The sequence below is a fragment of the Chanos chanos genome, chromosome 8 (genome assembly GCF_902362185.1).
Source record: "Chanos chanos chromosome 8, fChaCha1.1, whole genome shotgun sequence".
Classification (NCBI taxonomy): Eukaryota; Metazoa; Chordata; class Actinopteri; order Gonorynchiformes; family Chanidae; genus Chanos; species Chanos chanos.
In genome coordinates, this window is record NC_044502.1 from 16064042 (window position 1) to 16090140 (window position 26099).

General features: G+C 39.3%; 2 protein-coding genes and 1 pseudogene across 2 annotated transcripts; all 3 read left to right on the forward strand.

Moving 5' to 3' along the window:
• The first annotated feature begins 7753 nt into the window (after nt 1–7753).
• Nucleotides 7754–8795, forward strand: LOC115819374 (trace amine-associated receptor 13c-like; annotated as a pseudogene).
• Nucleotides 8796–16157: 7362 nt separating this feature from the next.
• Nucleotides 16158–17201, forward strand: LOC115819375 (trace amine-associated receptor 13c-like). Its single transcript, XM_030782932.1, has one exon. It carries the CDS (start codon nt 16158–16160, stop codon nt 17199–17201), a length of 1044 nt encoding a protein of 347 aa, XP_030638792.1.
• Nucleotides 17202–24716: 7515 nt separating this feature from the next.
• LOC115819376 (trace amine-associated receptor 13c-like) lies at nt 24717–25742 on the forward strand. The gene has a single exon (XM_030782933.1). It carries the CDS (start codon nt 24717–24719, stop codon nt 25740–25742), a length of 1026 nt encoding a protein of 341 aa, XP_030638793.1.
• Nucleotides 25743–26099: the final 357 nt, after the last annotated feature.

A 26099-nucleotide genomic window follows, 5' to 3' on the forward strand; every position in this document is an offset into this window, starting at 1 on the left:
TCAAGACTCTGACACAGCAAGGAAAAGTGTTGCAACACAGCTCTCTCAAGAAACTGGACCTCTTCATCGATAAAGAGGGGTTAATAAGAGTTGGGGTCGCGTCCGTTCAGCTGACTTCTCAGATCAGGAAAGGAACCCTTTGGTTATCCCAGCCAGCCACCACATAGCCAAGTTGCTTGTCCGACACTATCGCCGCCAAGTAGCCCCTCAAAACCGGCATTTTACCGAGGGTGCACTACACATAGCTGGACCGTGGATCGGCGGTGGCAAAAGGCTTGTTTATAGTGTGATTTACAAATGTGTCACCTGCAGGAAATTGAGAGGAAGGTTTGAAGAACAGAAAATGTCAGACTTACCAGCAGATACAGTTGCTGTAGATCCACCATTCACACATGTAGGCCTTGACGTTTTTGGCCCGTGGAGTGTAGTATCACGCCGTATAAGAGGGAATGCTACCGAGGAACAAAAGGTGGGCTGTTATGTTCAGCTGTTTGTGCACTAGAGCAGTCCATCTGGAACTGGCAAAGTCCATGTTGACCTCAAGTTTCATTAATGCCCTGCAGTGTTTCCTGGCTATCCGAGGGCTGGTCAAGCACCTTCAGTCTGACAGAGGTACAAACTTCACATATGAACATCTGGGACAGAGCGAGGACGCTCACGCCCGCCGAGAAAAATTGCCATCTCCATTCCGGCAAGCTTGAGTTTCTCGCTCTGAAGTGGGCGATATGCGATAAATTCAGAGATTACCTTTACTATGCGCCTACATTCACTGTGTACACGGACAACAATCCCCTTACTTATGTTCTAAGCACAGCTAAACTAAATGCTGTCGGTCATCGCTGGGCGGGTGAGTTGGCTGATTTTCACTTCACCATAAAATACAGGCCAGGCAAAGCCAATACAGATGCGGACACCTTGTCATGGTACCCCGTGAAGCTGCAGGAACACATATGGGAGTACACTGAAGTCATGCCTCCAGATGTAGTTTCTGCCATATGGCAGGGAGGCAAAGCTATGCCAGACAAGGACATTCCATGGGTGCCATGCTACAGTTGCGTTTAGGTGATGAGGATGTGCCTCCTGAGAGCGTGCCGGTGATCACGCCAGATGACATCAGAGCTGCCCAGAAAGAGGATACAGCCATTTTTGAAGTGATCGCACTGAAGAGGAGGGGATGGAACCCTACAGATAAAGACAAGCGACACATGGGGCGAGAGACGCGGCGGTTAGTACACGAATGGAACAGACTTAGACTGGACAAAGGACTTTTGTACAGGCAGGTGGGACAACGTAAACAACTGGTTCTCCCCAGTAAGCTGAAGTCAACTGTGCTACAACAACTACACGACAACATGGGCCATGTGGGGGCTGATAAGGTTATCCATCTGGCGAGGGAGAGGTTTTATTGGCCCTTCATGCAACAAGAGATTGAAGATTATGTCATCCGTCAGTGCCCATGTATTAAGCAGAAGCGACCTACCCTCCCATGGGCTCCATTTCAACCAGTTCCCCCTTTGAGCTCATCTTTGTTGACTACCTCCACCTGGAACCAAGTAGAGGAGGCTATGAGTATATCTTGGTCCTTGTAGATCATTTTACCCGTTTTGCACAAGCCTATCCGACTAAAAACAAGTCTGGCAAAACTGCAGCCGAGAAGATATTCCATGACTTCATTCCTTGTTTTGGGTACCCAGAAAGGCTACATCATGACCAGGGCCGGGAATTCGAGAATGGTTTGTTCCAGCGACTCCAGCAGCTGGCTGGAATTTCCCATTCTCGAACGACCCCCTATCACCCGCAGGGGAATCCGGTTGAGCGCCTAAATAGAACACTTCTGCAGATGCTCCGTACTCTTCAAGAGGAGAAGAAATCTCAATGGAAGGATCATCTGCCACACATTGTCCATGCATACAATTGTACAAGACATGAGGCAACAGGCTATTCACCTTTCTTTCTCCTCTATGGAAGACCTCCACGCTTGCCCATTGACTTGATTTTTGACCTCAAGCCTGAACAAGAGGTGCAGACCCGACAGGAATATGCACAGAAATGGGCTTCTCGGATGCAGGAGGCCTATAAGATCGCCTCTGAAAATAGTCAGAAATCCTCAGCAAAAGGGAAAAAGTACTATGATCGGGGTGTTAAAGGTATTGTGCTCCAGCCAGGAGAACGTGTGCTTGTTCGAAATCTGTCGGAGAGGGGTGGCCCAGGCAAGCTTCGTGCATTCTGGGAAGAAAGAGTGCACAGAGTTAAGAGTTGGAGATGGGCCTGTTTATAGAATCCAAGCAGAAGTGGGAGACAGAACCCTTCGCGTACTACACCGTAACCACCTACTCCTGGCTAATGACTTACCAGTCGAACAAAATGAGCATACCTGTCCTGTGCGAAGGAAACCCCAAAGACAGAGTCACAGAAAAACAAATAGCGGAGGCACAGACAAGGAGAGTTCCGATGATTCTGCCGAAGAAGAAGAATACTTCTATCGCCTTCGACCTTTGCCGGTCTCTGAACCAAGAACAGTTGCACCCCAACTTGGACCACAAGGTAAACTCAGAGCCGTAGCACCTGAATTCCAGCCGGTGAGACCAGTCGCTGAACCAAGTGGAGTACAGCAGCAAAAGGTACTCACACCATTTGTCGTGCCAGAGTCAGCACAAGCACCAACACTACATGATCCACCTGTTTCTGTGGAAGTCTAGGAAGACCATGAAGGGGATGCCGGTGAGGATGTTGGGAGTCCACCGGTGCTGGGAGAAAAGGCTGAATCTGACACAAAGCCAATGAGTGAAGAGGAACAGCCTGTGAGGAGGTCCACTCGAGCTGTAACACCTCGGGAAATGTTCACATATGAACATCTGGGACAGCCTTCATATCACCCCTGGAAGGCAGGAGCAAATTCCGTGTTTCTGTGTATGCCTTACCCTGGGCCGGCCTATCCTGCATTCCCTGAAGCCTGCTACTCCATGAGACCAGCTATGTGGGCTTATTAAATGTCGACAAAGGACTCACACGAACATGAGACTTGACAATCACTCACAAACCCTGACAGATACTTTTAAACAGCCCACAGACCCTTGAAAGACAATTACAATAACTGGATAGCTGACTTTCGAACTCAGACTATACACAACACCTCATTTGTTAGTTTAGTTCTAGATGTCTGGAGACATCACTTAAAGCAGGGGAGAGTGTAGAGGATTGAGAAATTGCCTCTATTTATAATTTCATTTAATAACAGATACCCCCCTAATTTTTTTGTGATAATCGGAGCTATTCTAATTGTCTTTTGAAGAGGTTATATTCTCAGGGAGTGATATCATCCAGACAGTAGGTGGCGTTCCGCACTCCTGTGGGTCAGCTAGGGAGACATAGCTTCAAGCTCTAAGCTCGCGCAGTTCAAAAATAAAATGGCGCTGGCTATAGTTAGACACTAAAGAATGTCGTCTCTCTTCATTGATTCACAGGTACGGAAAAGTAACTTTATCCTTTTATGAAACACTGTCGGAATTCTTATGTACATGTTTTGAAGTGTTTTGGTGTGATTGCGAGACATGTAGAATGTTTCAGTCTGTGGTTGCTATTTGGGTATGTGCTTCGCATGCCGCATTACTCCTGAAATAGCAATGTTAGTTACGTTAGCTAGAAATTTCTCACTGTACCAACTGTGTTTGCTAATTTCAACATTACACGGTATGTTTTGTCACACATGAAGATTTGATGTTAATATCACAAATGTGTTACTATTCTGAATGTAAGTCACATTGTTAAACTAGAGAAATGCCATGTTAGTTCCGTTTAGTCATTCGATTTCTGATTGTATCTACCAGTTTATATATCTTGTTACCGCAGTACAGTTAAGCGCTGGGCCTAACACTGCTGTATTATACACCATGCAACACCTAACCATGCATTGGCCTGTAATGGCTGGATGTCTATCAATACAAGTGTATACAAGTGTTTCTTATTCAGTTAGACTGACATTATCTCTAAGTTTTACATCATCTCTCAGCATTAGTAGCATGTCCCACATTGTCCCACACAAACTTACTACTTGTTCCCCATTTGGTCTGTTTGCATCTGGTCACCCTGTACCTTTGACCCCAAGTAAAGGACAGTTGCATAACCATCAAATATGTAATTAATGAACCTCTCATTTAGACTTTTTTTAAATTATGTTTTCAGTGTGTTTTTGTATGCTCCATTTGAAGAATCCATCTTAATTTAGCTGCACGACAGTGCAATGACATTAAAGGTTATATGGGCCTACCACTGCTGTATTATACACCATGCAACACCTAACAAGTTTGTGTGGTTATCAAAATATAGCCTAAATATCACTTATAGGCTAACTGATAGAAAGTTACAGCCAGGAAGGGGGGCAGGCTTCTGTACCCAGTCCCACCCAGACCACTGACTGTTATTAGCATTTGAAAGGCCAAGCCATCAGCTAACGACTGTGGTCTGGCGACCTGTCCAGGGTGTTTCCCGAACCTTTTGCCCTATGAGCGCTGGGATAGGCTCCAGCACCCCCCGCGACCCTAATCAGGATAAGCGGCTTAGATAATGAGTGAGTGAGTGAGTGAGAACTCATATCCTTCCAGTCCCACATCATAAACTTTCTTATTATCAAGCCAAGTCTCAGATACAGCGATTGCATTAAATTTATTTAACTGACGCAAATAATCTTTGATTTTAGGGAAGTTTCTATAAAGGCTTCCACTGTTGCAGTGTGTTATTGATAGAGCACATTCCATTCTTACATTACTGTTGAATTTTTCATCTGTGTAGTATTCACAATTGTTGTTGATGTTGTTGTAGAAGTGGATTTCCGAGTCAATATCATTTTCACTCTCCTACAGAGAAGTTTCAAAGTTCAAATTTTCATACTTACTATATGATCTGTATAAATGATCACCCACACAGTCCTTGACAATGTCTACAAACTTCTCCTCATCAGTGTCTCTGAATGGGAACAAATACCCACCAAGCACCAGACGTCCATGGCAGTTGTTTTTTGGGCTACATCTAGTCAGCCCATCATGACCTTTATTTAGCCCAAAATTAGTCGTCAAAAATTGGGCTGTGTTTAGTCTGTCTGATTTGGTCCAAATTTAGCCCAAGATGGATGTCTGTCTCAGACCACATATAGGCCTAATACAGCCATGAAAATAAGATCACATTCCAGCAAGTGGGGAATTATATTTCAGTGAAAACGTGTGTTGTGTTACCAGCAGCGGTTCTAGCTTGAATGACGCCCTGGGAAAACTCCCTCCACAGCCCAAACCCCCTTTTTCAGCTAGAGAAAGCCAGGTGGCCCCACCCCCAACATAGAAATATATCTACCTGCACAAATCAACGAAACTGTACATTAGAAGCAAGCTAGGTTTCCACTGTAGTGGTTAACTTCTGTCTCCGTCTTTTGACATAACATGGACGGTGTTGATTAACTTAGAAATTCTGTGAGCCAAAAGTCCCGATTCCAGCTCCCTAAATACAGGTTTTATATTATTCTTAACGATTTCACACCATCAAGGAAAAAAATATGTTTGCGAAACTATATACTCACAGTATTATGAATGAATTGTGCTTTATTTGGTAGCATTTCGTAGTGTGCCTGATTTTACTAATTGATTTAGTACTGTACAAAGTTAGAAGTGCGCTGTTTAATTGACCCACTCCATGACATGATATCACTGACATGAAGTGCAATAGAAAATTGATCGTGCAAATGTCACCATCTCGAATTCTTTTGTGCGGGCACCCTGTGCCGCCCCCAGCAAGATGCCACCCTGGGCGGCTGACCATGCCTAAATCCGCCCCTGTGTGTTGTGTTGTGTACACTACACCCAAAGTAGTCTTTCTGAACATTTTTGAACATAATCACTGCTGTTCAAAAATTTAAATATATTTATATAAATATGTTTAAAATATGCCATACAAATAACTTGTGGCGTTACTGCTCTTTAATACAAAATTTATCTGTAAGAATGTATTTTCCCGCTGCAGCTGCTTCATGACACACACACACACACACACACACACACACACACACACAACCACAGGATATGAATTTCTGGTGATAGCAGTACAGAACACAAGACTCGCTTGCTTTGACTGATTGGTCACTCAAAATTCAAAAGTCGGAGGTGGGCATGGAGGAGGAGAAGACTTTTAGTTGTTTGTTGATTCATTTGTTTGTTTTTGCACTACTTGACATACTGTGCAGAAGGCAGCAAATATGTTCTTTTTTTTTATTGTACATATAACATGCCCCTGGACAGTCTGGAGGGTGTATCTGATGTGTAAATAAATGTTTTATTGGTACTTTTTTGTCAATAGTCTTATTTTGAGAGTAAGTACGAACATAATATAATATAATGAATAAAATGAATGTAATATATAATCATGAATTCATGGTTGAAATTAGGATAAATTCAAGTCGTGGAAACAGTCTGAAAAATACTTCTTTTTGCAACCAAATTTAGACGTAGACGGACTTCTTTTTGTAGATGTCTCTTTTCAACTGAAAAAGATGGCTTTTCACCTTTCACTTTTCAGCCAAGTTTCAACATTATTAAGATGTCAGGCAGAGTTGTCTTATCACCATCTTTTTTCAAGTGTTTGCTGTGTGGGTAGTTCTCATTTAGATCCATCATTTATTTATATAATGATCCATACAGATGCTCCCCCACACAATCCAAACCCATGTCCACAAAATCCACAGCCGTCAGCATCTCCAAATGGAAATATTCCAAGTTATCAGCACAAGTAGGCAAGATTCAGGCGTTTGTAGTTCCTCTGTCGGGGCTTCCTCCTCGTCTTTACCTCTGGCCATAGAACTGGCATAAGTTTGATGTGTGCTATCCAGTCTGTTTATGATTAGATCCTCCATTCTTGTTCTAGGTCATCAGTTCTTGGCTCTAGGCCATCAATTATTTTTTTGTTCTCTTTAACAAGATTCTTCAGTTGTTTGACTCCGTTCATCAGATCAAGTAGCACAGTTTGTTCTTTAGCCACCTTCCTCAGCTCATCTGACATGAAGTTCAGAGATTTTCTGATCTCCTCCAACTCTTCCTCAACTGCATTACTGGCTTTCTTTGGTGGCATTTTCGTTTCATTTTGTTTTTGTCTTCGTTTCATTCACTTTCTTTTCGCTTTCTTCCTGTTAGAGTAGCTGCACTCCACTGGGCGCCACCATCTTGTTTCAGTGACATTTCAGCAGAGTTTTGAAATAAAACTAATTTTATTTCTAGGCAAATTTTATCAGTGACTTTGGCAGGTTCTTAACATATATTAGAAATCTTCCAGAGTCACACTGTTAATTGGTTATTTAGTCAGTGCAGTGTCTTTCAATATCAATCACTGTAAATAGCGCATACGAAAGAACTGGTAACATACACTGTTCATCAATTCCTAGTTTATACCACACTCAGTGTGCCGATGCAGGGGCAAGTAAGCCTGTTGTGTGTTTGTTTCAGTTTAAAAATATAATTAACACCAGCTTGCTACAGTGAGTTCCTCTTTAATACGGACAATGGTCTGTAGAAAAGGAGGGAAAACAGAATGCCTCCTTTCAGATTATGTTCATATTTGCTTTCATGTCAGCTAAATATGGGCCATCCGAAATGATGTGTCTGTCAAATATGTGGGAGGTGCTGTCTGAGATATAGTATATATAAACTTACACCTGACAGTGTGTTTTTGACACTTTGTACTGATATCTTCTGTCTGATAGACATCACAGAGCTAAATAATGAAGAGTGTGATGAATTGGACATGTACACAAGAAGCTGCTGGTTACAGTCTTGAGAATGTTAACCAAACCTTTGATTGCCCAGTGTTCTGCCTTGAAAAATCTGTTTCCACTACTGTGCTTGTGTCATTGTATGTGTTTGCTATGTGTGTGGTTCTGCTTACAGTTTGTGGAAACTTACTCGTCATCATCTCTGTTTGTCACTTTAAGAAGCTTCATACACCCACTAATGTCCTCATCCTCTCTCTGGCTGTATGTGATTTTCTTGTAGGAGCAATTTTGATGCCATTACATTTCACTTGGTTAATTGAATCATGCTGGTTGTTTGGATTTATATTCTGTCACATATTCAATTTTTTGTCTTACCATCTAACAAGTGTGTCAGTACATAATGTTGCTCTAATTTCTATAGATCGTTATTTTGCATTGAGCAATCCATTTCTCTATTCAAAGAAAGTTTCACAAAGCGTTATTTACTCTGTGGTTTTATTTAACTGGTTGTTTTCACTCTTCTACAATTTCAGTCTTCTTTATTTTAGTGGAAATTTCACAAATTTAACAATGTGTCCCGGAGAATGTCTTTTTTCCCAAAATGAGGAGTGGTTTCTGGTTGATTTACTGATTGTGTTCATTTTCCCATGTGCTGTGATGATATTTTTATACACAAGCATTTTTTTTCATTGCTAGGAGACATATTTATGCCATTAGAGGACTTGATACTCTAAGACACAAAGGGAAAATAAAAAATGTTACAGACTCCATGAGATCTGAGAGAAAAGCAGCTAAAGTCCTTGGCATTCTAGTTTCTGTCTTTCTAGGGTGTTTAGTACCATATTATGTCTGCAGTTTTTTAACTGGTGTCATAAGAACCAAATCATTTTATGATGTAATAAACTATGTTTTGATTCTTATTTATTTAAACTCATGCATCAATCCAATAATCTATGCTTTGTTTTACCCATGTTTTCAGAGAAGCATAAAACTTATATTAACATGTAAAATATTTAACATGGATTCCACCCTCATTAATGTGCTTGGATAATGTCCTGAAAAAAAGAAAAAAACAAAACAGTATCACTGAGTCAACGAAGCTGTGGTTCAGTACCTCACATTTTTGGTCTAGTCCTGCACTGCCACACCTGATTCAACTTGTCTATTGATTACTGAGCTCTCGGAACCTGGAACCAAACAGGATGGTGACAGGCAATAACTACAGTGGGCTGTCTGGTGGACCCTCTGGAACTGAGCTGAGAAACATTATTATACCTACTAAATCTGGTGAAAATATCCTTCATGTTTGGATTTGCAAGTCTATGGGAGATATCAGCAGGGGAGGGGGGGCTGTTCCAGAAAGCGGTATTAGTGTTGTAGTAAACCTCCTAATAGAAGAGTCCTGTGGCTTTGTTTTGCAAGGAGAATGAAGCCATAGGGCTCCTCCACTTGCCTGCTTTCTGGAACACCCCCAGGTGTTAGTTCTGTTTCTGTTGTTGTTAAACAATGTTGTATTTAAAATAACTGGAGCAACGTGCAGTATGAATTAAAACAGAGAAACGAACGAAATAGCTGATCTGATTGGTAGATGCTGCCTACTATCTACATTCTACACCCATTATGATTAACGCAAATAATGTTCTTGTCTACACAGCTTTTAAAAATAACAATTGCCACTAGTAATATTTTATTAATAGAATATTTATTTTATAAAGATAAGAACATTTTGAGGTGGCATGGATTCAGTCAAATTGTTGTGTTATTTGATGGCCACATGCAATGTGTCATGACATGGCCCAAAAGCATAGCACCATGGCACACCAAGGATAAAGCATGGGAGGAAGGCAGAGAAAATGAAAACTGAATCCAGAAGTACATCTCATCATGTCTGTGCTTTTGACACTTAAATACTTATATTCCAAAGCTGCTATGCATTGTTCCATCAGCTAAAATACTTCATATGATTCAGAGTAGCTGTTGACCGTGTAACATTAGCTAGCTAATTAATAATTATCAATTTAGGACTTCATCCCAACCTTATTATCATTTAACTGTCCAACCATATGACATTTTAGTTCTCCATTCACGGGTCAACGAACCATACAAGAAATCCAGCTACATACTCAGGCTGTCTAAAATGCATAAACAGTATACGAGAATATGTTAACATTGCACATGTGACTGCTCCTGCAGTGACTGGACCTCTTGCACTAGTCTCACAAGTAGAACAAAAGGTTTAATTTTCCTCTCCTTTGAAGTACACTTTGTATGCACTTTCATGCTTACTATTTCTTGGCTGGCTTAACAAATCAAACTTTCCCGTCACACATACAACTGTTTTATAAATGTTAAACGTTGATGCCAGATGCATTCACATATCTGTTATCCTCATTATTTCCAAAATGTAGACTCAAAAGTTGGGCTGGTTGTAAATTACCTGTGCCACTTTGCTTATGCGTCATGCATGCTTTTCAAACACCAGTGTTTTGGGGATTTACACATTTTGCAATGTTGTTTATTTAATTTTCTTACCAGTTGAAATGTATTATATATACTGTGTTGTTGTTGTGTTATCATGTACAAAAGGCAATTTGTAGATTTTTAAGAAGTTTCCAGGAAATAGACATGAAAATAAATGTTAAAATATCTTGCCTTTGTGTTTCATCTCACACCCTTAAAGTTGGCACTGAACTGTTAACCTCTTTATTCACAAACATTTTTATCTTACGATTGTCTCTGTTACTTTTGCCAAAGTAGAATTCATCATAGGGTCATTTCCTCATAGAGCGGCAACATGTTTTAATGATAAACAATCATTTCTGTGTCTATAGGCTGCCTCAGAAATTCAGACTAATGTAACTCTGTGTGCAATCGGTGACCATATCCAGGGACGAACATGGTTATTTTAACACTTTTACATCTGTGGTTTATTTTAAGCGCTTTAACGACTTCTACAAAGCTATTCACTGGCCTCACTCTCTGATTTCAATAAAAAGTGACAGCTACATACTTACCTTGTTCTCCTGAGATAGCTGAAGTCAACACTTCACCACTTCTTTCCTGCCATCTGTTCTTGTTTCAAGATCAACCAACCCACAAGTCCCCTCTGTCTTCATGATTTCAGGACCTCATATCCAGAACTACAATGGACCCTCATTTGGTGTAAAGCAATAATTATATCCTGTATCAGGTATAATTGTGTTTGGGAGTGAGACATTGATCAAGCCACTGAAGATTATTGTTGGTATGGGCAGAAGTACGGACAGAGGCCTCTCATCTTGCGGATGGGTGGATTTCACTCAAGGCAAGGCTAATCAGATGTCCAGACATACTGACCAAGTAAGCTGATCTAGGTTTGTTTGTCGCATTTGTGCATAGTCCCAACGCCAGGTATTGCCACCTCACTTCACCTGTGACACCTGTGACACACCTGACATTGTTGTGAGTGTGCTTACGCTCTGCCGGATGATTATTTGCTGTGTTTCATATCAGACTGACATTTTTCGGTCTTATGTTGCTGCTTGTTTTATTTCTTAATATCCGTATGTCATGTGCTACTTTCCCTAGCGCAGGTTGCACAAATTCTGTGGGGTTTAACATGTGGCATGCTGATGGCTGCCCATTTTGTTGAATGTTTATTACTGCATTCATAGCTTTTTTCGTGGCCACATTTGTGTTCAGATTAGTAAATTTGTCGTTTCTTGTCATCTCATGCCCAGTGCTGTTTGGTTTGCACAACTTTATTGACAAATTACTCTATAGCTACACACAGTAGCAGTAGTGGAGAGTAGCATAGTATTTATCATGTATGACATCAGGGACTTGAAATTAGGATTAGGAACAGAACGGGGGCAGAATCTTTTCTTGCACCTGGGTTTGTAAAGATCAAGTTACTCCAGTGGTTTTTATTAGATATTTATATTGTTATTCAAGCCTCACTGATATATAGGAACGCCTATATCAACACCTGGTGATGGGCTCATCATGCATAGATCAGTATACATAGAAACTCTGCCAATAAATTCGTTTTAAAAATCCATGAAGCAAAGACAGACACCTCTGAACATGTTCAGAATTCCCCAATAAATAGCTCCCCCAGCAGAGGGAGTTCTGAGCTTCTTTATCTGCACTAACATCAGGGTGAGAGTATGATTGTCCTTTATGTAATGGAATATGCTTTTCATATTTTTGACTGTATCAATGAATGTGATCCTAACAGTATTTAACTCCTTTTACATAATATTGGCTAATGCACACCACAGTGTGAAGCAGTCAGCCAAACGGTTTGCCCTGCATTAAATATGTTCTTCTGATTAGCAAGAATATAATAAGATAGTAGTCATGTCTCTGTTAGAGAGTTTGCTATCACAGTCAAAGCTGGGCTGGCAGCAAAAATACAACTCAGTTATGGTAATATTTCCATTTGCACTATAAGTAAGTTTAGCATGAACATATAGTTTCTTTTAGTGAGATGGTTGGGTCTGTTGCTTTTTGGAAGACAGTAACTCCATTCAGGATTTAACCCTGGAGACTGTCATGCAGAGATCATTCACAAACTGAATTGTGATCAATACTTGTTATTGTGCACAAAAAATTGAGAGTCCTGGCTTTAAAGCAGCTCACTCTAAGTTAGAAATAATATTTAGCTGCAGTGTAACTGAATGTGACACAAGTAGCTGTAGAAAGTAGATTTAATGGGTTATGAGATTAAATGCTGCAAACTGTTGAATGGTTTTATTTACTCCAAGCTTACATAAAGCTTTAGCGTAAAATATAAGTATAATTAATTAATTGCAGCAGACCCTAAACCACCCATAGAGATGCTGCAAAATCCAGCTCTACTTTTGCCAGTGCTCTGTAGTCTGTTCCATTCAGCTATGGGTCTTAAATGTATATTCAGCATCTGTGGGGTGGGAACTGAGCTCCTAATTCTGCAATGCCACCAACCCAAAATAAAAACATTCACTCTGTTGAACAAAATTGTACAATGTACGCTGTATACTGTTTCTAACTTATGTATTATTTAGAATAAATTATTAGCACTGAAAATGTTAATGCCTTTTGTGAATTGCTCATTGTGTTGATGACAGATTCGCGTGAATAAGAATTACATTTTGCAATGCACTTAAAAAAAAAAAATCTTGATAATCAAAAAAAAAAAAAAAAAGTGGTATTCACTTAAATGAAAGTATAAAATGGGTTATTGTCAGCATTACTTAACATGAAGAAGAAAAAAAATACAGAAGTAAATTCTTTTCCATAAATGTTATTTAACTGTATCATTTAAACTTAAATAATTCGCAATTACCGCCAGAACGGTGAATAAATGATTGTCTGACCATTTGAACTCTTAACTAGTGTCAGGCAAGACCAAAGCAGGGGACGCAAGTGCGGGCAAAACAGGATTTTAATCAAATAGATAAACAAAAAGAGCTTTACAAAGCCAAAAAGGAGAGTTCAGGATCAAAGTCAGCACGAATATAAAACATGCAACAAACAGACGGACCGGCTCAGAGGACACAGGGAAGTGTAGACTTCGCACTGACTGATCCGACAGAGGGGTTTAAATAGGGAGAGGTGTGATGGGAAAACTAAGTGAAGGCAGGTGTGCGGGATGAGAGATCAGGCCGGTGATTAGTAGACCGGCGACGCTGATCGCGGAATGGCTGAGACTGGCGAAGGAGGAGGCGAGGTCGTTACACCTAGTCTCTAGTTGTAGACTGCAGTAGGCTATGAGAGATTTGATTAAAAAAAAAAAAAAGGCATCTTTAGTTTCCGAGAGAAAAGCAGCCAGAGTCCTTGTACTGTACTGAAAAAAAAAAAAAAAAAAATAGACTTAAAATTTGTCACTAAACAGTCCTGTGATTAATTTCTTTGCCATACAGTATATGAACTAAAAAGGAACAGAATCCAAACTGCTGTTCGTATTGTGGGTGAGGCTTGAGCTACATTATCAATCCTGTTGAGAAAAATAAAGTAATTTCACTAATCTACAAAATGATTAAACTGCATATGGTATTGAGGTTTTGGATGGTGTGGTGCCTTGACAACAGTCTTGCCATCAATCTCAACAAGATGAAAGATGTAGTGTGAATACATCTGTTGGGGTTTGGACCTTTAGAACTGGTTTCTTGGATAACTGACCGCTGCAGGGCTCCGGTCAGAGAGCACAGAGTCATCCGTTTCATTAAAGCCCTTTAATGATAGAGGGACTACAGGTCCAGTCGTATTACGTGGTGCATTACAGTTTCTGAAATTAAACACAAATATAACAAAACATGCATCTCTGATTTGTTACTGATACGATATTAACTAAGGACTGTAAATGAAGTCTGCATCCTCTCTGAATGAGTACTGAACAGAATTTGTTACAGTGAGCACTATTAATATTATAACACACTGAAAATACGTACACAGTGATACAGGGTGAGTTCGGAACATGCTAATTACTGAAACGAGTCTTTGCCAGCATGACAGCAACACAATGAATACATTTCACATCAACTAAACGATGCAACATCCTGAAACACAGAGAAAGAATCAAGTAATTATGCTACATAAACTTATAGCAGTAATATTGCAACCTACATCATTAGTGACTCATGCACCAGTAGCGACAACCGAGACATATCAGAACGAAATGAAGAGGATGCGGCAGAAAAGCGCTATTTCAAAATAAAAGTCCTAGTTTCGAATAAAAGGTCTCTAAACATGAAGAATTCACAAAAACATCCAAAAGTACCTCAGTTTCTGCAGTGCCTGAAGAAAAGTTTTATGTGTAAACAGACATTTGTGAACTTTTATCACAGTACCATAAACTTGTCCTGACTGGTGCTGGGTGATATGGCAGCATTACTACAAAGGACATGGGGGCTTTGCTGATTTGCACAGACTCATAAGGTCTGATGTATCACCCTTCAATAAAATCTGTGCAACTGCAAAAGCATGTCTGTCATCATATGGAATTCCACTCACACTGAACATGGATTATTCTCTCTGTAGTTTGCCAGGTTGTACCACAGTACTAAAACATGGATCACTAGGTTCCAGAGCAGCATCAACACCCCCAAGACATTAGCATTTTGAACACCTTAAGGCATGAGCAATGCCTGAGTATTCATGTATCTGTACTTTCTTTTATGCCATAGCCATACATCCAGCCATGGCCTAAAGGCCTGAGATTTCAACTAGTTTGTATAAATATAGTTTCACTGAAAGCTTGGCTAGTTCACTTCATTCGTCCTGCCACTACTACCTTCTCAAGATGTTGAGGAATAGTATATTCAGTTATCAATATTCAACACACGTGCACACACACACATGGACACACTGACACTTGATTTTATATCCAAGTGACAACCATCCATTGAATTCCAGTACAAGTTACAAATCAATTTAACTTTAAACTTTGAATGTTAAGTTCCATGAAAAATGAGGCAAATTAAAAAGTCGCAGCATTTGATTAAAATGATTAAAATGATTAAAGACTAGGATGAGGCAAATACTGTTCATGTAGAAAACTGATGAAAAGCTCTATGCCACTGAAAACAAAGTCTTCCCCTGGAATCCCTTTTACATTTAATTAAAATAATAATCTCAAAATAATAATCAGTATAATTAATACATACTGTTTTCTCAAATTGTTGTGACTTATATTCATAGGCAAAGTGGGAAATAAGTTTTAAGCTGCAATAAAAGACACTCACTGGTCTATGTGAAAGAAAGAAAGAAAGAAAGAAAGAAAGAAAGAAAGAAAGCCCTCAATACGAGTCACGAACTGAGGGGAGACTGGATGCCAGTGCAGGCAATCTTTATTATCCAAATTGTTTTCTGAAAATGTGGTCACTAAATGGTCAGGATCTGATGGACAATAAACTGGCTACATGGGGCTAGACAAGATCAAAGTCAAGCATAACCTAAGGTCAACACACTGGAGAGCTAACACATGGAACAGGGCTAAACAAGACTACCAGGGCTAACTGGGTAACGAATAACAAGGCTAACAGGAACAAAGTCTAACAAGGAGCAATGAAAACTAAACAACAAGGCAAGGCTTAGCACATACAGCTAGTATAAGACTTTGGTATAAATACACAGACACAATGAGGGAATAAATTAAGGAGAGGTGCACACCATAATTGGGGAACAAGGTGGTTTGCCAATCAGATCCAACTTGAATCTGACTGACCAGGAGACAGGGAAGTAGAGACAGAGACCTGACAATATGAACACCTGGTTTCATGTGCATCTACTTTCAGGATTATTTGAAAAAAACATGAAGAATCAAATGTGGGGGCGGGACAGACTGAGACAAGTCATATAAACATACACCTAACAGCATCTTTTCAATGACAGTGCGTCTGACCTTGCGTGCTCTTACTCTATCTAGCTGCAGACACCACAGGAATAGACTATGAAGTATTTGATTAACTGGACACATTTAGAAGGAGCTAATGTATCACTAAATTTGGAGAATGTTAACAAGACGGACAACTGCCCCATGTTCTGCCCAGAGATGTCTGTTTCCACTGCACTCTATGTGATATCGTATATCCTTGTGATAGCTGTTGTTCTGTTTACAATGTGTGGAAACCTGCTTGTCATCATCTCTGTTGGTCATTTCAAGCAGCTCCACACTCCAGCTAATATCCTCATCCTCTCTCTGGCTGCATCTGACCTTCTTGTGGGTATAATTTTAATGCCGTTATATTTCATTCGGTTGATTGAGTCATGCTGGTTTTTTGGACTGATATTCTGTCAACTATTTAATTATCTCTCTTTCCACCTGACTTGTGTGTCTGTATATAATATAGCTCTCATTGCCATAGATCGTTATTTTGCTCTCAGTAATCCTTTTATCTATTCAAAGGAAATCTCCCAAAATCTTATTTACATTGTAGTTTTGTTTAACTGGATATTTTCACTATTTTACAATTTTGCTCTTGCTTATTGCAATGGAAACTTCACTGATTTGGTGATATGTTCTGGAGAATGTCTTTATACTCAAGATGACATGTGGTCCCTTGTTGATCTAGTGATTGTGTTTATTTTTCCATGTTCTGTTATAGTAATTTCATACATGGGCATATTTTTCATTGCTAAGAGACATATTAATACCATCAGAGAGCTCACTGCCCAAAGAAATGCAACACATAGTAAAAATCTCACAAACTCTATAAGATCTGAGAGAAAAGCAGCCAAAGTCCTCAGCATTATCGTGTCTGTTTTTCTATTGTGTTTAGTCCCATATTATGTCTGCACTTTGTTAAGTGGTGTCATAACCGCTGCATCTTTTATTTACATCAGGGACAATATCTTCATTCTCTTTTACCTAAATTCTTGCATCAACCCAATAATCTATGCTTTGTTCTACCCATGGTTTCGCAAAAGTGCAAAATTAATTTTAACCTGTGAAATATTTAATGCCAATTCCTCACGTATTAGTGTTGTTGGATGAAGTCCTGAAAAATATCCGCTGCCACTAACAACATATAATGTAAATAGGATGCAAATATTTGTAAGTTATGATTTTTATGACCTTAAAGGCTGGTTTATTCTGAAATTAAGCCTTTTTCAAATATAGTTGTATACAATATGCATTAAAAAAATAAGGCAGCAACAGCTCTTCACTGACAATCTCTCGAAAAGAGATTTGGTTGATAAGAATGTGAACTGTGTTAAGCAACATAGCTGAAATGATATATATCTGATGAATGACACATATAACTTGGCATTAAAAGAACCTCACTGTATTGAGGCTCTTTTGATGTACAATATTCACTTTACGTTCATATTTTGGGGGAGGAGAGTATTCTGATCATGGATGCATGCGCATACCTTCCTCCTAACCTCCTGGCACACATTCTGACTTTGACCTATGTCATTTCTAAATCTTCTAACTTTGCACTGATTTCATTATCTATCCTGTTATGTTCTAACCTCAAAATAACTAAGTCAATGTAATGTATTTCAACAGACTGTAAAAGTTAAGTTTAAAGACCCTAACACTTAGCGTCCTTACCTGTGAATAATGTCTTGTACATGCATAAGGCCATGGGTAGGCTTGTTCAAATTTTCTTTACTAGCTTTCCTTGTGAAGGCTTCATACAACAATTGTCCTTTAAACAGACTGAAACATAAACTCTCCATGACAACAAACTATATGAAAAACTTAAGCTGCATTTATCCATATGTTTCATCTCTACCTCTGTCGAGGTTCCAAATGAGCTGAGGCGATACCAAAAGGTGACGTGTAAACACTGCAGACTACTGATTGGTCACAAAGTCCTAAGAGTCTCTGGTTGGTGTTTGCGTTTATTTCAGTCGCTAGCAAATCTAGCCTGTTTCCTAACATTAACTCTATGTTAGTATAAGTTATGGTAACGAAGGCTGCTCTCAACTGCATTTTGGAACAGCAGTTAAACTACAGCATTTTTATTCTGCCTAAGTAAAGCAATAGTAAATATATATTTGACTTACATGTCTGTAGTTACAGTTGGTGCAAATTATTAAACCAGAGGGGAGACGTAAATAAATGTGAGCTGAACAAGTACCTAACATGGCTTGGTAGCCAAACAAAGTTATCTAGCTTCCCTTTCAAAGGTGTAGTGCGAAATCCAAACATCACCGGCTACATCAAGGGGGCACTAACTGCAGTGGAAAACAAATGAGGTACCAGTTACCAAAAAGTGAGTAGAGGCGAGTCGAGCCGGTACCATGCAGTGGAAAAGTGGTATTTAATAATACCAGCAAAACACTCACCCATTTGGCTCAGCTAACAAGCAGCAAGTCCCCTTCTCTTGGTATTATAATCTGTCTTACATACACCATTTTTTTACACATCTCTAATCAATCTCACTTCATACCATTTTCTCTTTACCTCTACCATACACTTCAACTTTTCACCAAGATCTGATTTGCCAATTTCGGAACTCCAGTTCCAATCTTTTTGATCTGCCATCTGCCATTTACCACACCTAGACTATCATCAACCAGCTTCCTTCACAGCATTTGGCATGGTAGATAACTTAGCTCCACCAATTACAGTATTCTAGCTTTAACAACACTAAACACACTACAGTAAAGGCTTAGAAACTTGCATATTTTTTCAGATGGTTTTTTATGGTTTGTTTAACAAATTGTGTTGTCTAGAATCTAAAACAGTTCATTCCCATCTTCACTTATGTTTATATGTTTATTACGACAATACTGTGGGACGTTAGGACCAAGAGGCAACACTTGGAGGTGTGCCTCTTGTGAAATTGAATGGTTTGCTTGTGATTGATCCAACTGTTAACCTAGGACAACAAACTTTTATGGAATTTCAGTGCTTACCTATTCAATGCTTACAAGATCTGGTGCCATCAGAGAGTTAGGACATGGCTGGTGTAGTTTTGTGTCGGTGTAAGTTTGTGTTTGTCAGACTCCGGCGCTGTCGCGAGCGGCAGCCTCTCCAGTACCTCCACCTGAGTAGTGTCTTTTTATCTATCTATCTATCTATCTATCTATCTATCTATCTATCTATCTATCTATCTATCTATCTATCTATCTATCTATCTATTCATTTATTTATTCTTCTTTCAACTTTCTTTCACCTCTAACTTTTTTCTAAGTTATGAATTGGGTAGATCTCATGGTGCTATTAGTGATCTGATGCATGATCCAACTTTTTAAGAACAAGGGTATTCATTTGTTTGTGTTTTAAGGTGGTTTAAGGTGGCTACGGCAACAAGGTGCTGCCACTCATCTTCCCATCTTGAAATCTGAGTGTTCCATTTAAAATTAGTTACGAGTTCTGATGTCTGGGTTTGTATATGTGTGTATGACATTTTATAATTTATGGGAAGTATGCAATCGATTTGTGCTAAAACATTGTTGCATACAGTCTGTGAGTGAGCTCTTCAGGGTTGTGAAAATATTCCGTGATAGTGATACTATTTGTTTTTTTTCTTATCACTTCTCATATTTCTTACACTTATACTTCTTATCGCTAGCTATTTTAATTATTCTTATTATTGTCATTATTCTGTAAAGGTTTCTTGAAGACTAGTAGTTCCCCCTAGTTAAATCAGGCCTCCACATGGGCCAACACTGGGTATAAACTGTGGGGGTCACCCTTACAGGTGTGGAAGCCATAGTTTTTTTGTTTGTTTGTTTTACAAGGGTGCTGTGTTATATCTAGCCTGCTGTGTATGTGTGATACTTGACTTTGATTAAATGTATTAATATGTGATTTATTTGGGTCCTCCACTATGAATTGTTTAACTAAGTGTATTGTGGTGATATTTTGAGACCTGTGTCACACGTTTAAGTTTAAGTTTATTTAGAGCCCAATATCACTGTTTACAGTCTCAAAGGGCTTTACATGCCCACAGGATTACAACAGAACAGAGCAGGGTGGCACCCCCTGACTTGATCCTCAAAGCAGGCAAGAAAAAACTCCTCAAAAAACCCAGACGTTAGGGAAAAATAGGAGAAATCTTGAGAAGGACCACAAAGAGAGGAGACCCCTTCTAGGCCAGCCAGGCGTGCAAGACCCCTTCTAGGCCAGTCACACCCCAATAGGATACTGTCTTACAGGTGTACCTTTGTGGTCCTGCAACAGGCTGTTAGGAGTATGCATCTGTGAGTATTGTGTATAAATACTCCTGGTTATCCCTTTGTTCTGGATATGGAATTGAGGTGAATTTTTAATTTACGGTAAATCTTGTCAAGAATCCTGTGTTGTGAATCCTGTTTCAAATCCTTTTTGAGTCCTTTGTTCCTTTTCATTATTTCTAATAAAAATGAGACTGCTGCACATGCATCCAGCCTCTTCTGAAAACCATGACAATAGCAGAATACAATTCAGAGTTACCTTTGGGTATACCTGAGAAAGACGTGAATGAGCAAGCATGGTTGCATGCTTGTAGCCAGCAAAATGTTGCATCTCACCCGATGAAAGCAAATATAGCAAAATTAAATTAAATGCTCGTGGTAGGGTGAAGCCGAACCGGGGTTTGGGTTGCCCAAAACGCACCAAAAATAAACAAAAAAAATGGCTCTGCCACAAATAGCACGTAAGTGCAAGGTGTTTTATTTACAATGCAACAAAAAAACAGTCCCAACCAAAGTGAAGAAAAGTGGAGAAGGAAAAAAAAAAGTCCAAAACGGCAAATATGTACAGGGAAAAAAATGTATATATATTTACACACAAAAAAACAAACAAACAAACCAAAAAAACATAGATAAACAAACAAACAAACAAACAAACAAACAAACACACAAATAAACAAACACACAAATAAACAAACACACAAATAAACAAACACACAAATAAACAAACACACAAATAAACAAACAACCAAATAAACAAACAACCAAATAAACAAACAAACAAATAAACAAACAACCAAATAAACAAACAACCAAATAAACAAACAAACAAATAAACAAACAAATCGCTACTTTCAGTTTCAGTTTCAGTTTCTTAACTTCAACTCACTCCAACACAGCTACTCTTTGTACTCCTGACTCCCTCAACATACAATGACTGAAACCCTCTTTTCACTCATAAGCCCCTCCCCCAGAACATACCACATTCACTCCATTAAGTTAAGAATACAATAGCCATTAATTATCCCCTGTACATATACACAATCACAAAACACAAATTCACACTCTACCATACTGTTTTATCTTTTACTAGTTCTGGCTAGTAACGGCCGATCGTTCCATTTTCACGTAAAAACCCCTTTTCGCTGGAGTGGCCCCTTCCCCCGTGTGCATCACACAGGCGCCACTCCAGCCAAACCAAATAAATGAACTCGTGTTCCTACGGTTCTGTTTGGTCCTCTCCTGCACCGGTAGTCCCATGCTACTGTAACCAAACAGATAACCAAACAGACGGACAAACAGAGAAAACAGAGGGAGACACGACAATCCAACAAACATTACACCGCAATACGAACATTCAAACAAAGCGATATGTATAATAAAGACGGGACAAACATTTAACTGGGTAATTGTGTGTGTGTGTGTAACATAAGAACGGTGACGGTAAAACAAACAGTAAAGACGCTAACAAACATTTAAGCATAATTGGGGTGTTTGTGGGGTGTTTTAAACTGTAAGATTGTGAACGTGAATTGGAAATGTTTGTGTGTATGAAACCGGGTAACCTGCTGCGTGCTTCGAGTGTGCACCCTCGAAGCTAACGCAATATGTTATTGGAATATGTGTATTATAGATATGTATCAATGACGTACACGTAACAGGACACAAACACGAACGAACAAAGTACAACTACGGAAAAATGGTTAGTTTGGGGGGGGAGGCGAGAGAGACCGAGCCCTCTGTCACAATGCTAAAGGAATTCAGTGCTCTCCATGTGTCTTATTCACAAATGTCAAATGAGGAGGATAAAAAATGAAGTTGATGCCTCTCTTTCCAATATCACTAGATGAATTTCTATATCAGAAAACCCCGAGTTGCTCATTAGTGCTGGTGTTGCCTCTTCTGATTTCAAAACAAATCCAGATTAAGCAGATAACATCTCAGGTGGTTAGCTCAGTGGATAGCAACAGGCCAAGCAGATCTGGTGGATCAAGGAAGAAAAACCAACATCCTGCTGTGAACCATAAGTAAAGAAATAACTTCATTGTATTGCCTGTGGTGTACATACAGAAGACCATGCCTTTAGACATAAACAATATTCCCACAAAGGATGAACTTTCTAGATGGCTTTACCTGAATGAGGTCAAGATTTCAAAAATCAAAGCCAGTGTGGAATTATTGAAGCAATAGGAAGCAATGCTCTTTAGGTCACAGAACCTAGGGAAGTAATCAGCAGTCATGGAGATTGGCTATATGCTTTGAAATTGGCTATATGCTTTGTTTTAAATATTTTAATATCTTGCTTGCAAATTCTACAGAATGCATAGAAGTCTGATAAACAGCTCGTCTCAGTACAAGGAAACTGGACAGTTCCTTAGGTAGAAAATTTAGTAATATTTGGGCTGTTTCACAGCAGGCTACCCCAACTCCATGGTTGTTCAAAAGGAAGGAGGGTCGCAACACTACGAGTCTAGTACCCTACTGTCAGCATATTGTTACATTTGTGTGGCTGGAATTTCATAAACAGGGCCATGTTCATGTCAGTCACAGTGACGAAGGCACTGACCTGCTGAAAATTGAAACGTTGACTGACTGCTACGCAGAAGTAGTGAGCAGCACAGTGCGAACACGGCAGTCTTTCACTCACACTACAAAGCAGTTAGTCTTTTGGACTTGAAATTATCATTCTATGCTATTGAATTTGAAAATCCATGAGATTTAAGAAGAACCACAGGGTTTAGTCTCGCATACATGAGACGTCGGAAATGTTGAAAATCAAGCAAAAAACAGGTAACTTGACAGGTCCTGCACATCCTGTCAAGGTTTATTTCGCAATAATGACCAGCACACTGCACATCATCCCTTACATATCACACAAAATTTATTTACAAAGGAGGTGCCGGGTCCAATCAAAGAGGTGCCGGTCCCAATCTGGAAGTTATGATTCCTTGGTTTGCAGTTAGTCTAGATTTAGCAGAACCATGTGATACTTCTGTCCTTTGAAAACCATTTGGACAGTGTTGTGCCAATGGTATGAGGAAAATCTGGTTAATGGTTCACTGTGAATATTAGACTTAATACTAATATCACTTAGCTGTAACCATAACCTTATTTTGGAACCTGGACCCAGTGAAATTACAGATATTCTGAAAAACTCTATTTATAGCTCAGCGCTCTGAACACTGAACCTAGAAATTATTCTGAACACCTCTTCATTAGCCGTACATATAATAAACAACAGCATTAAAGTAGCGAGTACAATAATACTCTTCGAATTAAATACTTCTAGCTAACTAAGTTCCTGGATCACCACATTCAGTAACTTGGAAATAACTTATTACATACTCAAAGAGTAGGAATACAAACGTACACCTTTATTACAATGATCAAATTCAAACGGTACAGAATAAATTTAATGTTGAATAAATTGGAAATCAGGTGCTGCTATCCTTTTGGGGGTTTCTCTGCCTGAAGGGAGGAGACACTCCTTGGAATTTGGGATGTATTAATTTGAGCTCGGTTGATAACTTTTACATAAATTTTTCCCATTAAAGAATAGTAAAATTACATTTTCTGTTCCTGAACAAGATAAAATATGGTCTCTTTATCATTAAAAACAGCACAGTTACACCGATGGTCATACAGTTAGCTGCTTGTGACTTGGCTCCTGGTTATTTTTAAATTTTACCATGCATTTACGAACTATACGAACAGTTATGACTCGATATGCGTATTTAAGTGATAATATTGTATGGTTAGTTTCATTCCTCTTTTGTTCTACATAGTTTGTGCCCGAGTGGAGCAATGCAGATGGGGCCTGTGGCATGATCTGAATTCCATTCTTACAGGGAAACTAACCTCCCAAGGTGATCTAGTCTTCCTCGCAATTAAACGTTATCAGCATTTGACCAAATAATCTGGGGGTTGCTGCACTAAAACATCGAGCCTGGCATCTGTTAGGTGTTACAGCGAGTGGTTTCTGCCTCGGTGTGCATTGGTGCTGAACGCAGGGAGGCCTGGGCTATAAAGAGAGAACACATGTCCAAGGTTAACAAATGTCCTTTTCCTTCTGAAAGCTGCACAGTGTCTGCCCGACAATAGAGACAGATATGTTAAGCTAGTTTAAAGGCTTTGAAGCAAAACACCAAAATTATTTAACCAACACAGCAAAATGTAAAGCCTGTGATTGGTTTCCTGACATTTGGCACATCCCTCTGAAGGGGAGGGCACATCTAGAACTGGAATAAATAAAGCACTAAACCATCCTCAGACCTCCCCAGTTCTTTAGACTTCTCTTATGAGGATACACCTCAGTAGGGAAGAATTTCTTTATTGAAGAGTTTCACATCACATTGAACAGAGAAAACCTTTTATATCCATGAATTTTGAAGAGGATAACCTGACTGAGCTTTGTGACAAGTTCTCCTGCCCGGTTCAATCTTTTTCTGCTGCAGTGTATGCACTAATGTATATGACCACAAGTGCTGTTGTTCTAATAACAGTGTGTGGAAACCTGCTTGTCATCATCTCTGTTTGTCATTTCAAGCGGCTCCAAACACCTACTAATATCTTGATTCTCTCTTTGGCTGTATCTGATTTTCTTGTTGGATTGTTCGTAATGCCATTACAGTTGATAATGTTAATAGAATCATGCTGGATATTTGGAGAAGCTGTTTGTATGCTCTATATATTTTTCTCATTCCAGCTTACATGCGTGTCAATTAATAATGTGACTCTTATAGCAGTGGACCGGTATTTGGCGCTTAATAACCCCTTTTTCTACTACAAGACAATCTCACTGAATGTAATGTTCACACTAGTGCTCCTCATCTGGCTTTTCTCTGTTGTTTACAACTTTATTCTATTGTACATTAATGACAGTCTAACTAACTTGCACATGTGTCCAGGACAGTGTTTTTACAACGCAGATGATGAAATCGGGCAGGTATGCTCCATGTTTGATTTCCTGGTTGTGTTTCTTGTTCCATGTTCTATTATAATAATATTGTATTCAAAAGTTTTTGTCATCGCTAGGAGACATGCAAAAGCCATCAACAAAGTCAACAAAGAAAACCATTTACAGGAGCAAGGAAACCAGATACAGTCTACAAAGTCTGAGAGAAAAGCTGCAAAAGTACTTGGGATACTTGTGGCTGTTTTTCTGGCATGTTTGGTACCTCTTTATATCTATTCTGTGGCAGGTGAAAAGAGAAATTATGACACAAATGCTGAGCTTAGTGAGAGTATAACTTTTCTCTTCTATATAAATTCCTCCATCAATCCAATTATTTATGCCTTGCTTTATACTTGGTTCCAGAAAAGCATAAAGATAATGTTTTCATTTAGATCATGTAACAGAAATGCATCATTCATAAATGTTCTTTTTGTAAAAACACGTAAATAAGATTGCTCTCTTGGAAATAATGGATAACACTCAGTTAAGTGAATATCTGGTTTCTGTTAAGAGTTACAAAAAGTGGGTAGGCAAACATTGATCAAGAACTATGAAGATGTGAAAAGGGGTTGTTTTTTGACATACAAACAGCTGTCGTGGCTGTGTTTCCCTCTCCCCTGCGTCTCTTGTGCTCCTCCTGTTGTCTGTGTCTGTGTGTGTGTGTGTGTGTGTGTGTATACCTACGTGTGGGCATGGTGTTCCTCTCACTTTCCCGTTCACTGTTCAGTCTACAGACCTGCGGTCCATCATCTCATCAAAGCTACAGTCAATAATTCAACAATAAATCTATCTCATTCTGAGTCTGTG

Bases quoted from the DNA above. Each gene is read 5' to 3' on its own strand.
- LOC115819375 (XM_030782932.1), top strand. From the start codon at position 16,158: ATGAAGTATTTGATTAACTGGACACATTTAGAAGGAGCTAATGTATCA.
- LOC115819376 (XM_030782933.1), top strand. From the start codon at position 24,717: ATGAATTTTGAAGAGGATAACCTGACTGAGCTTTGTGACAAGTTCTCC.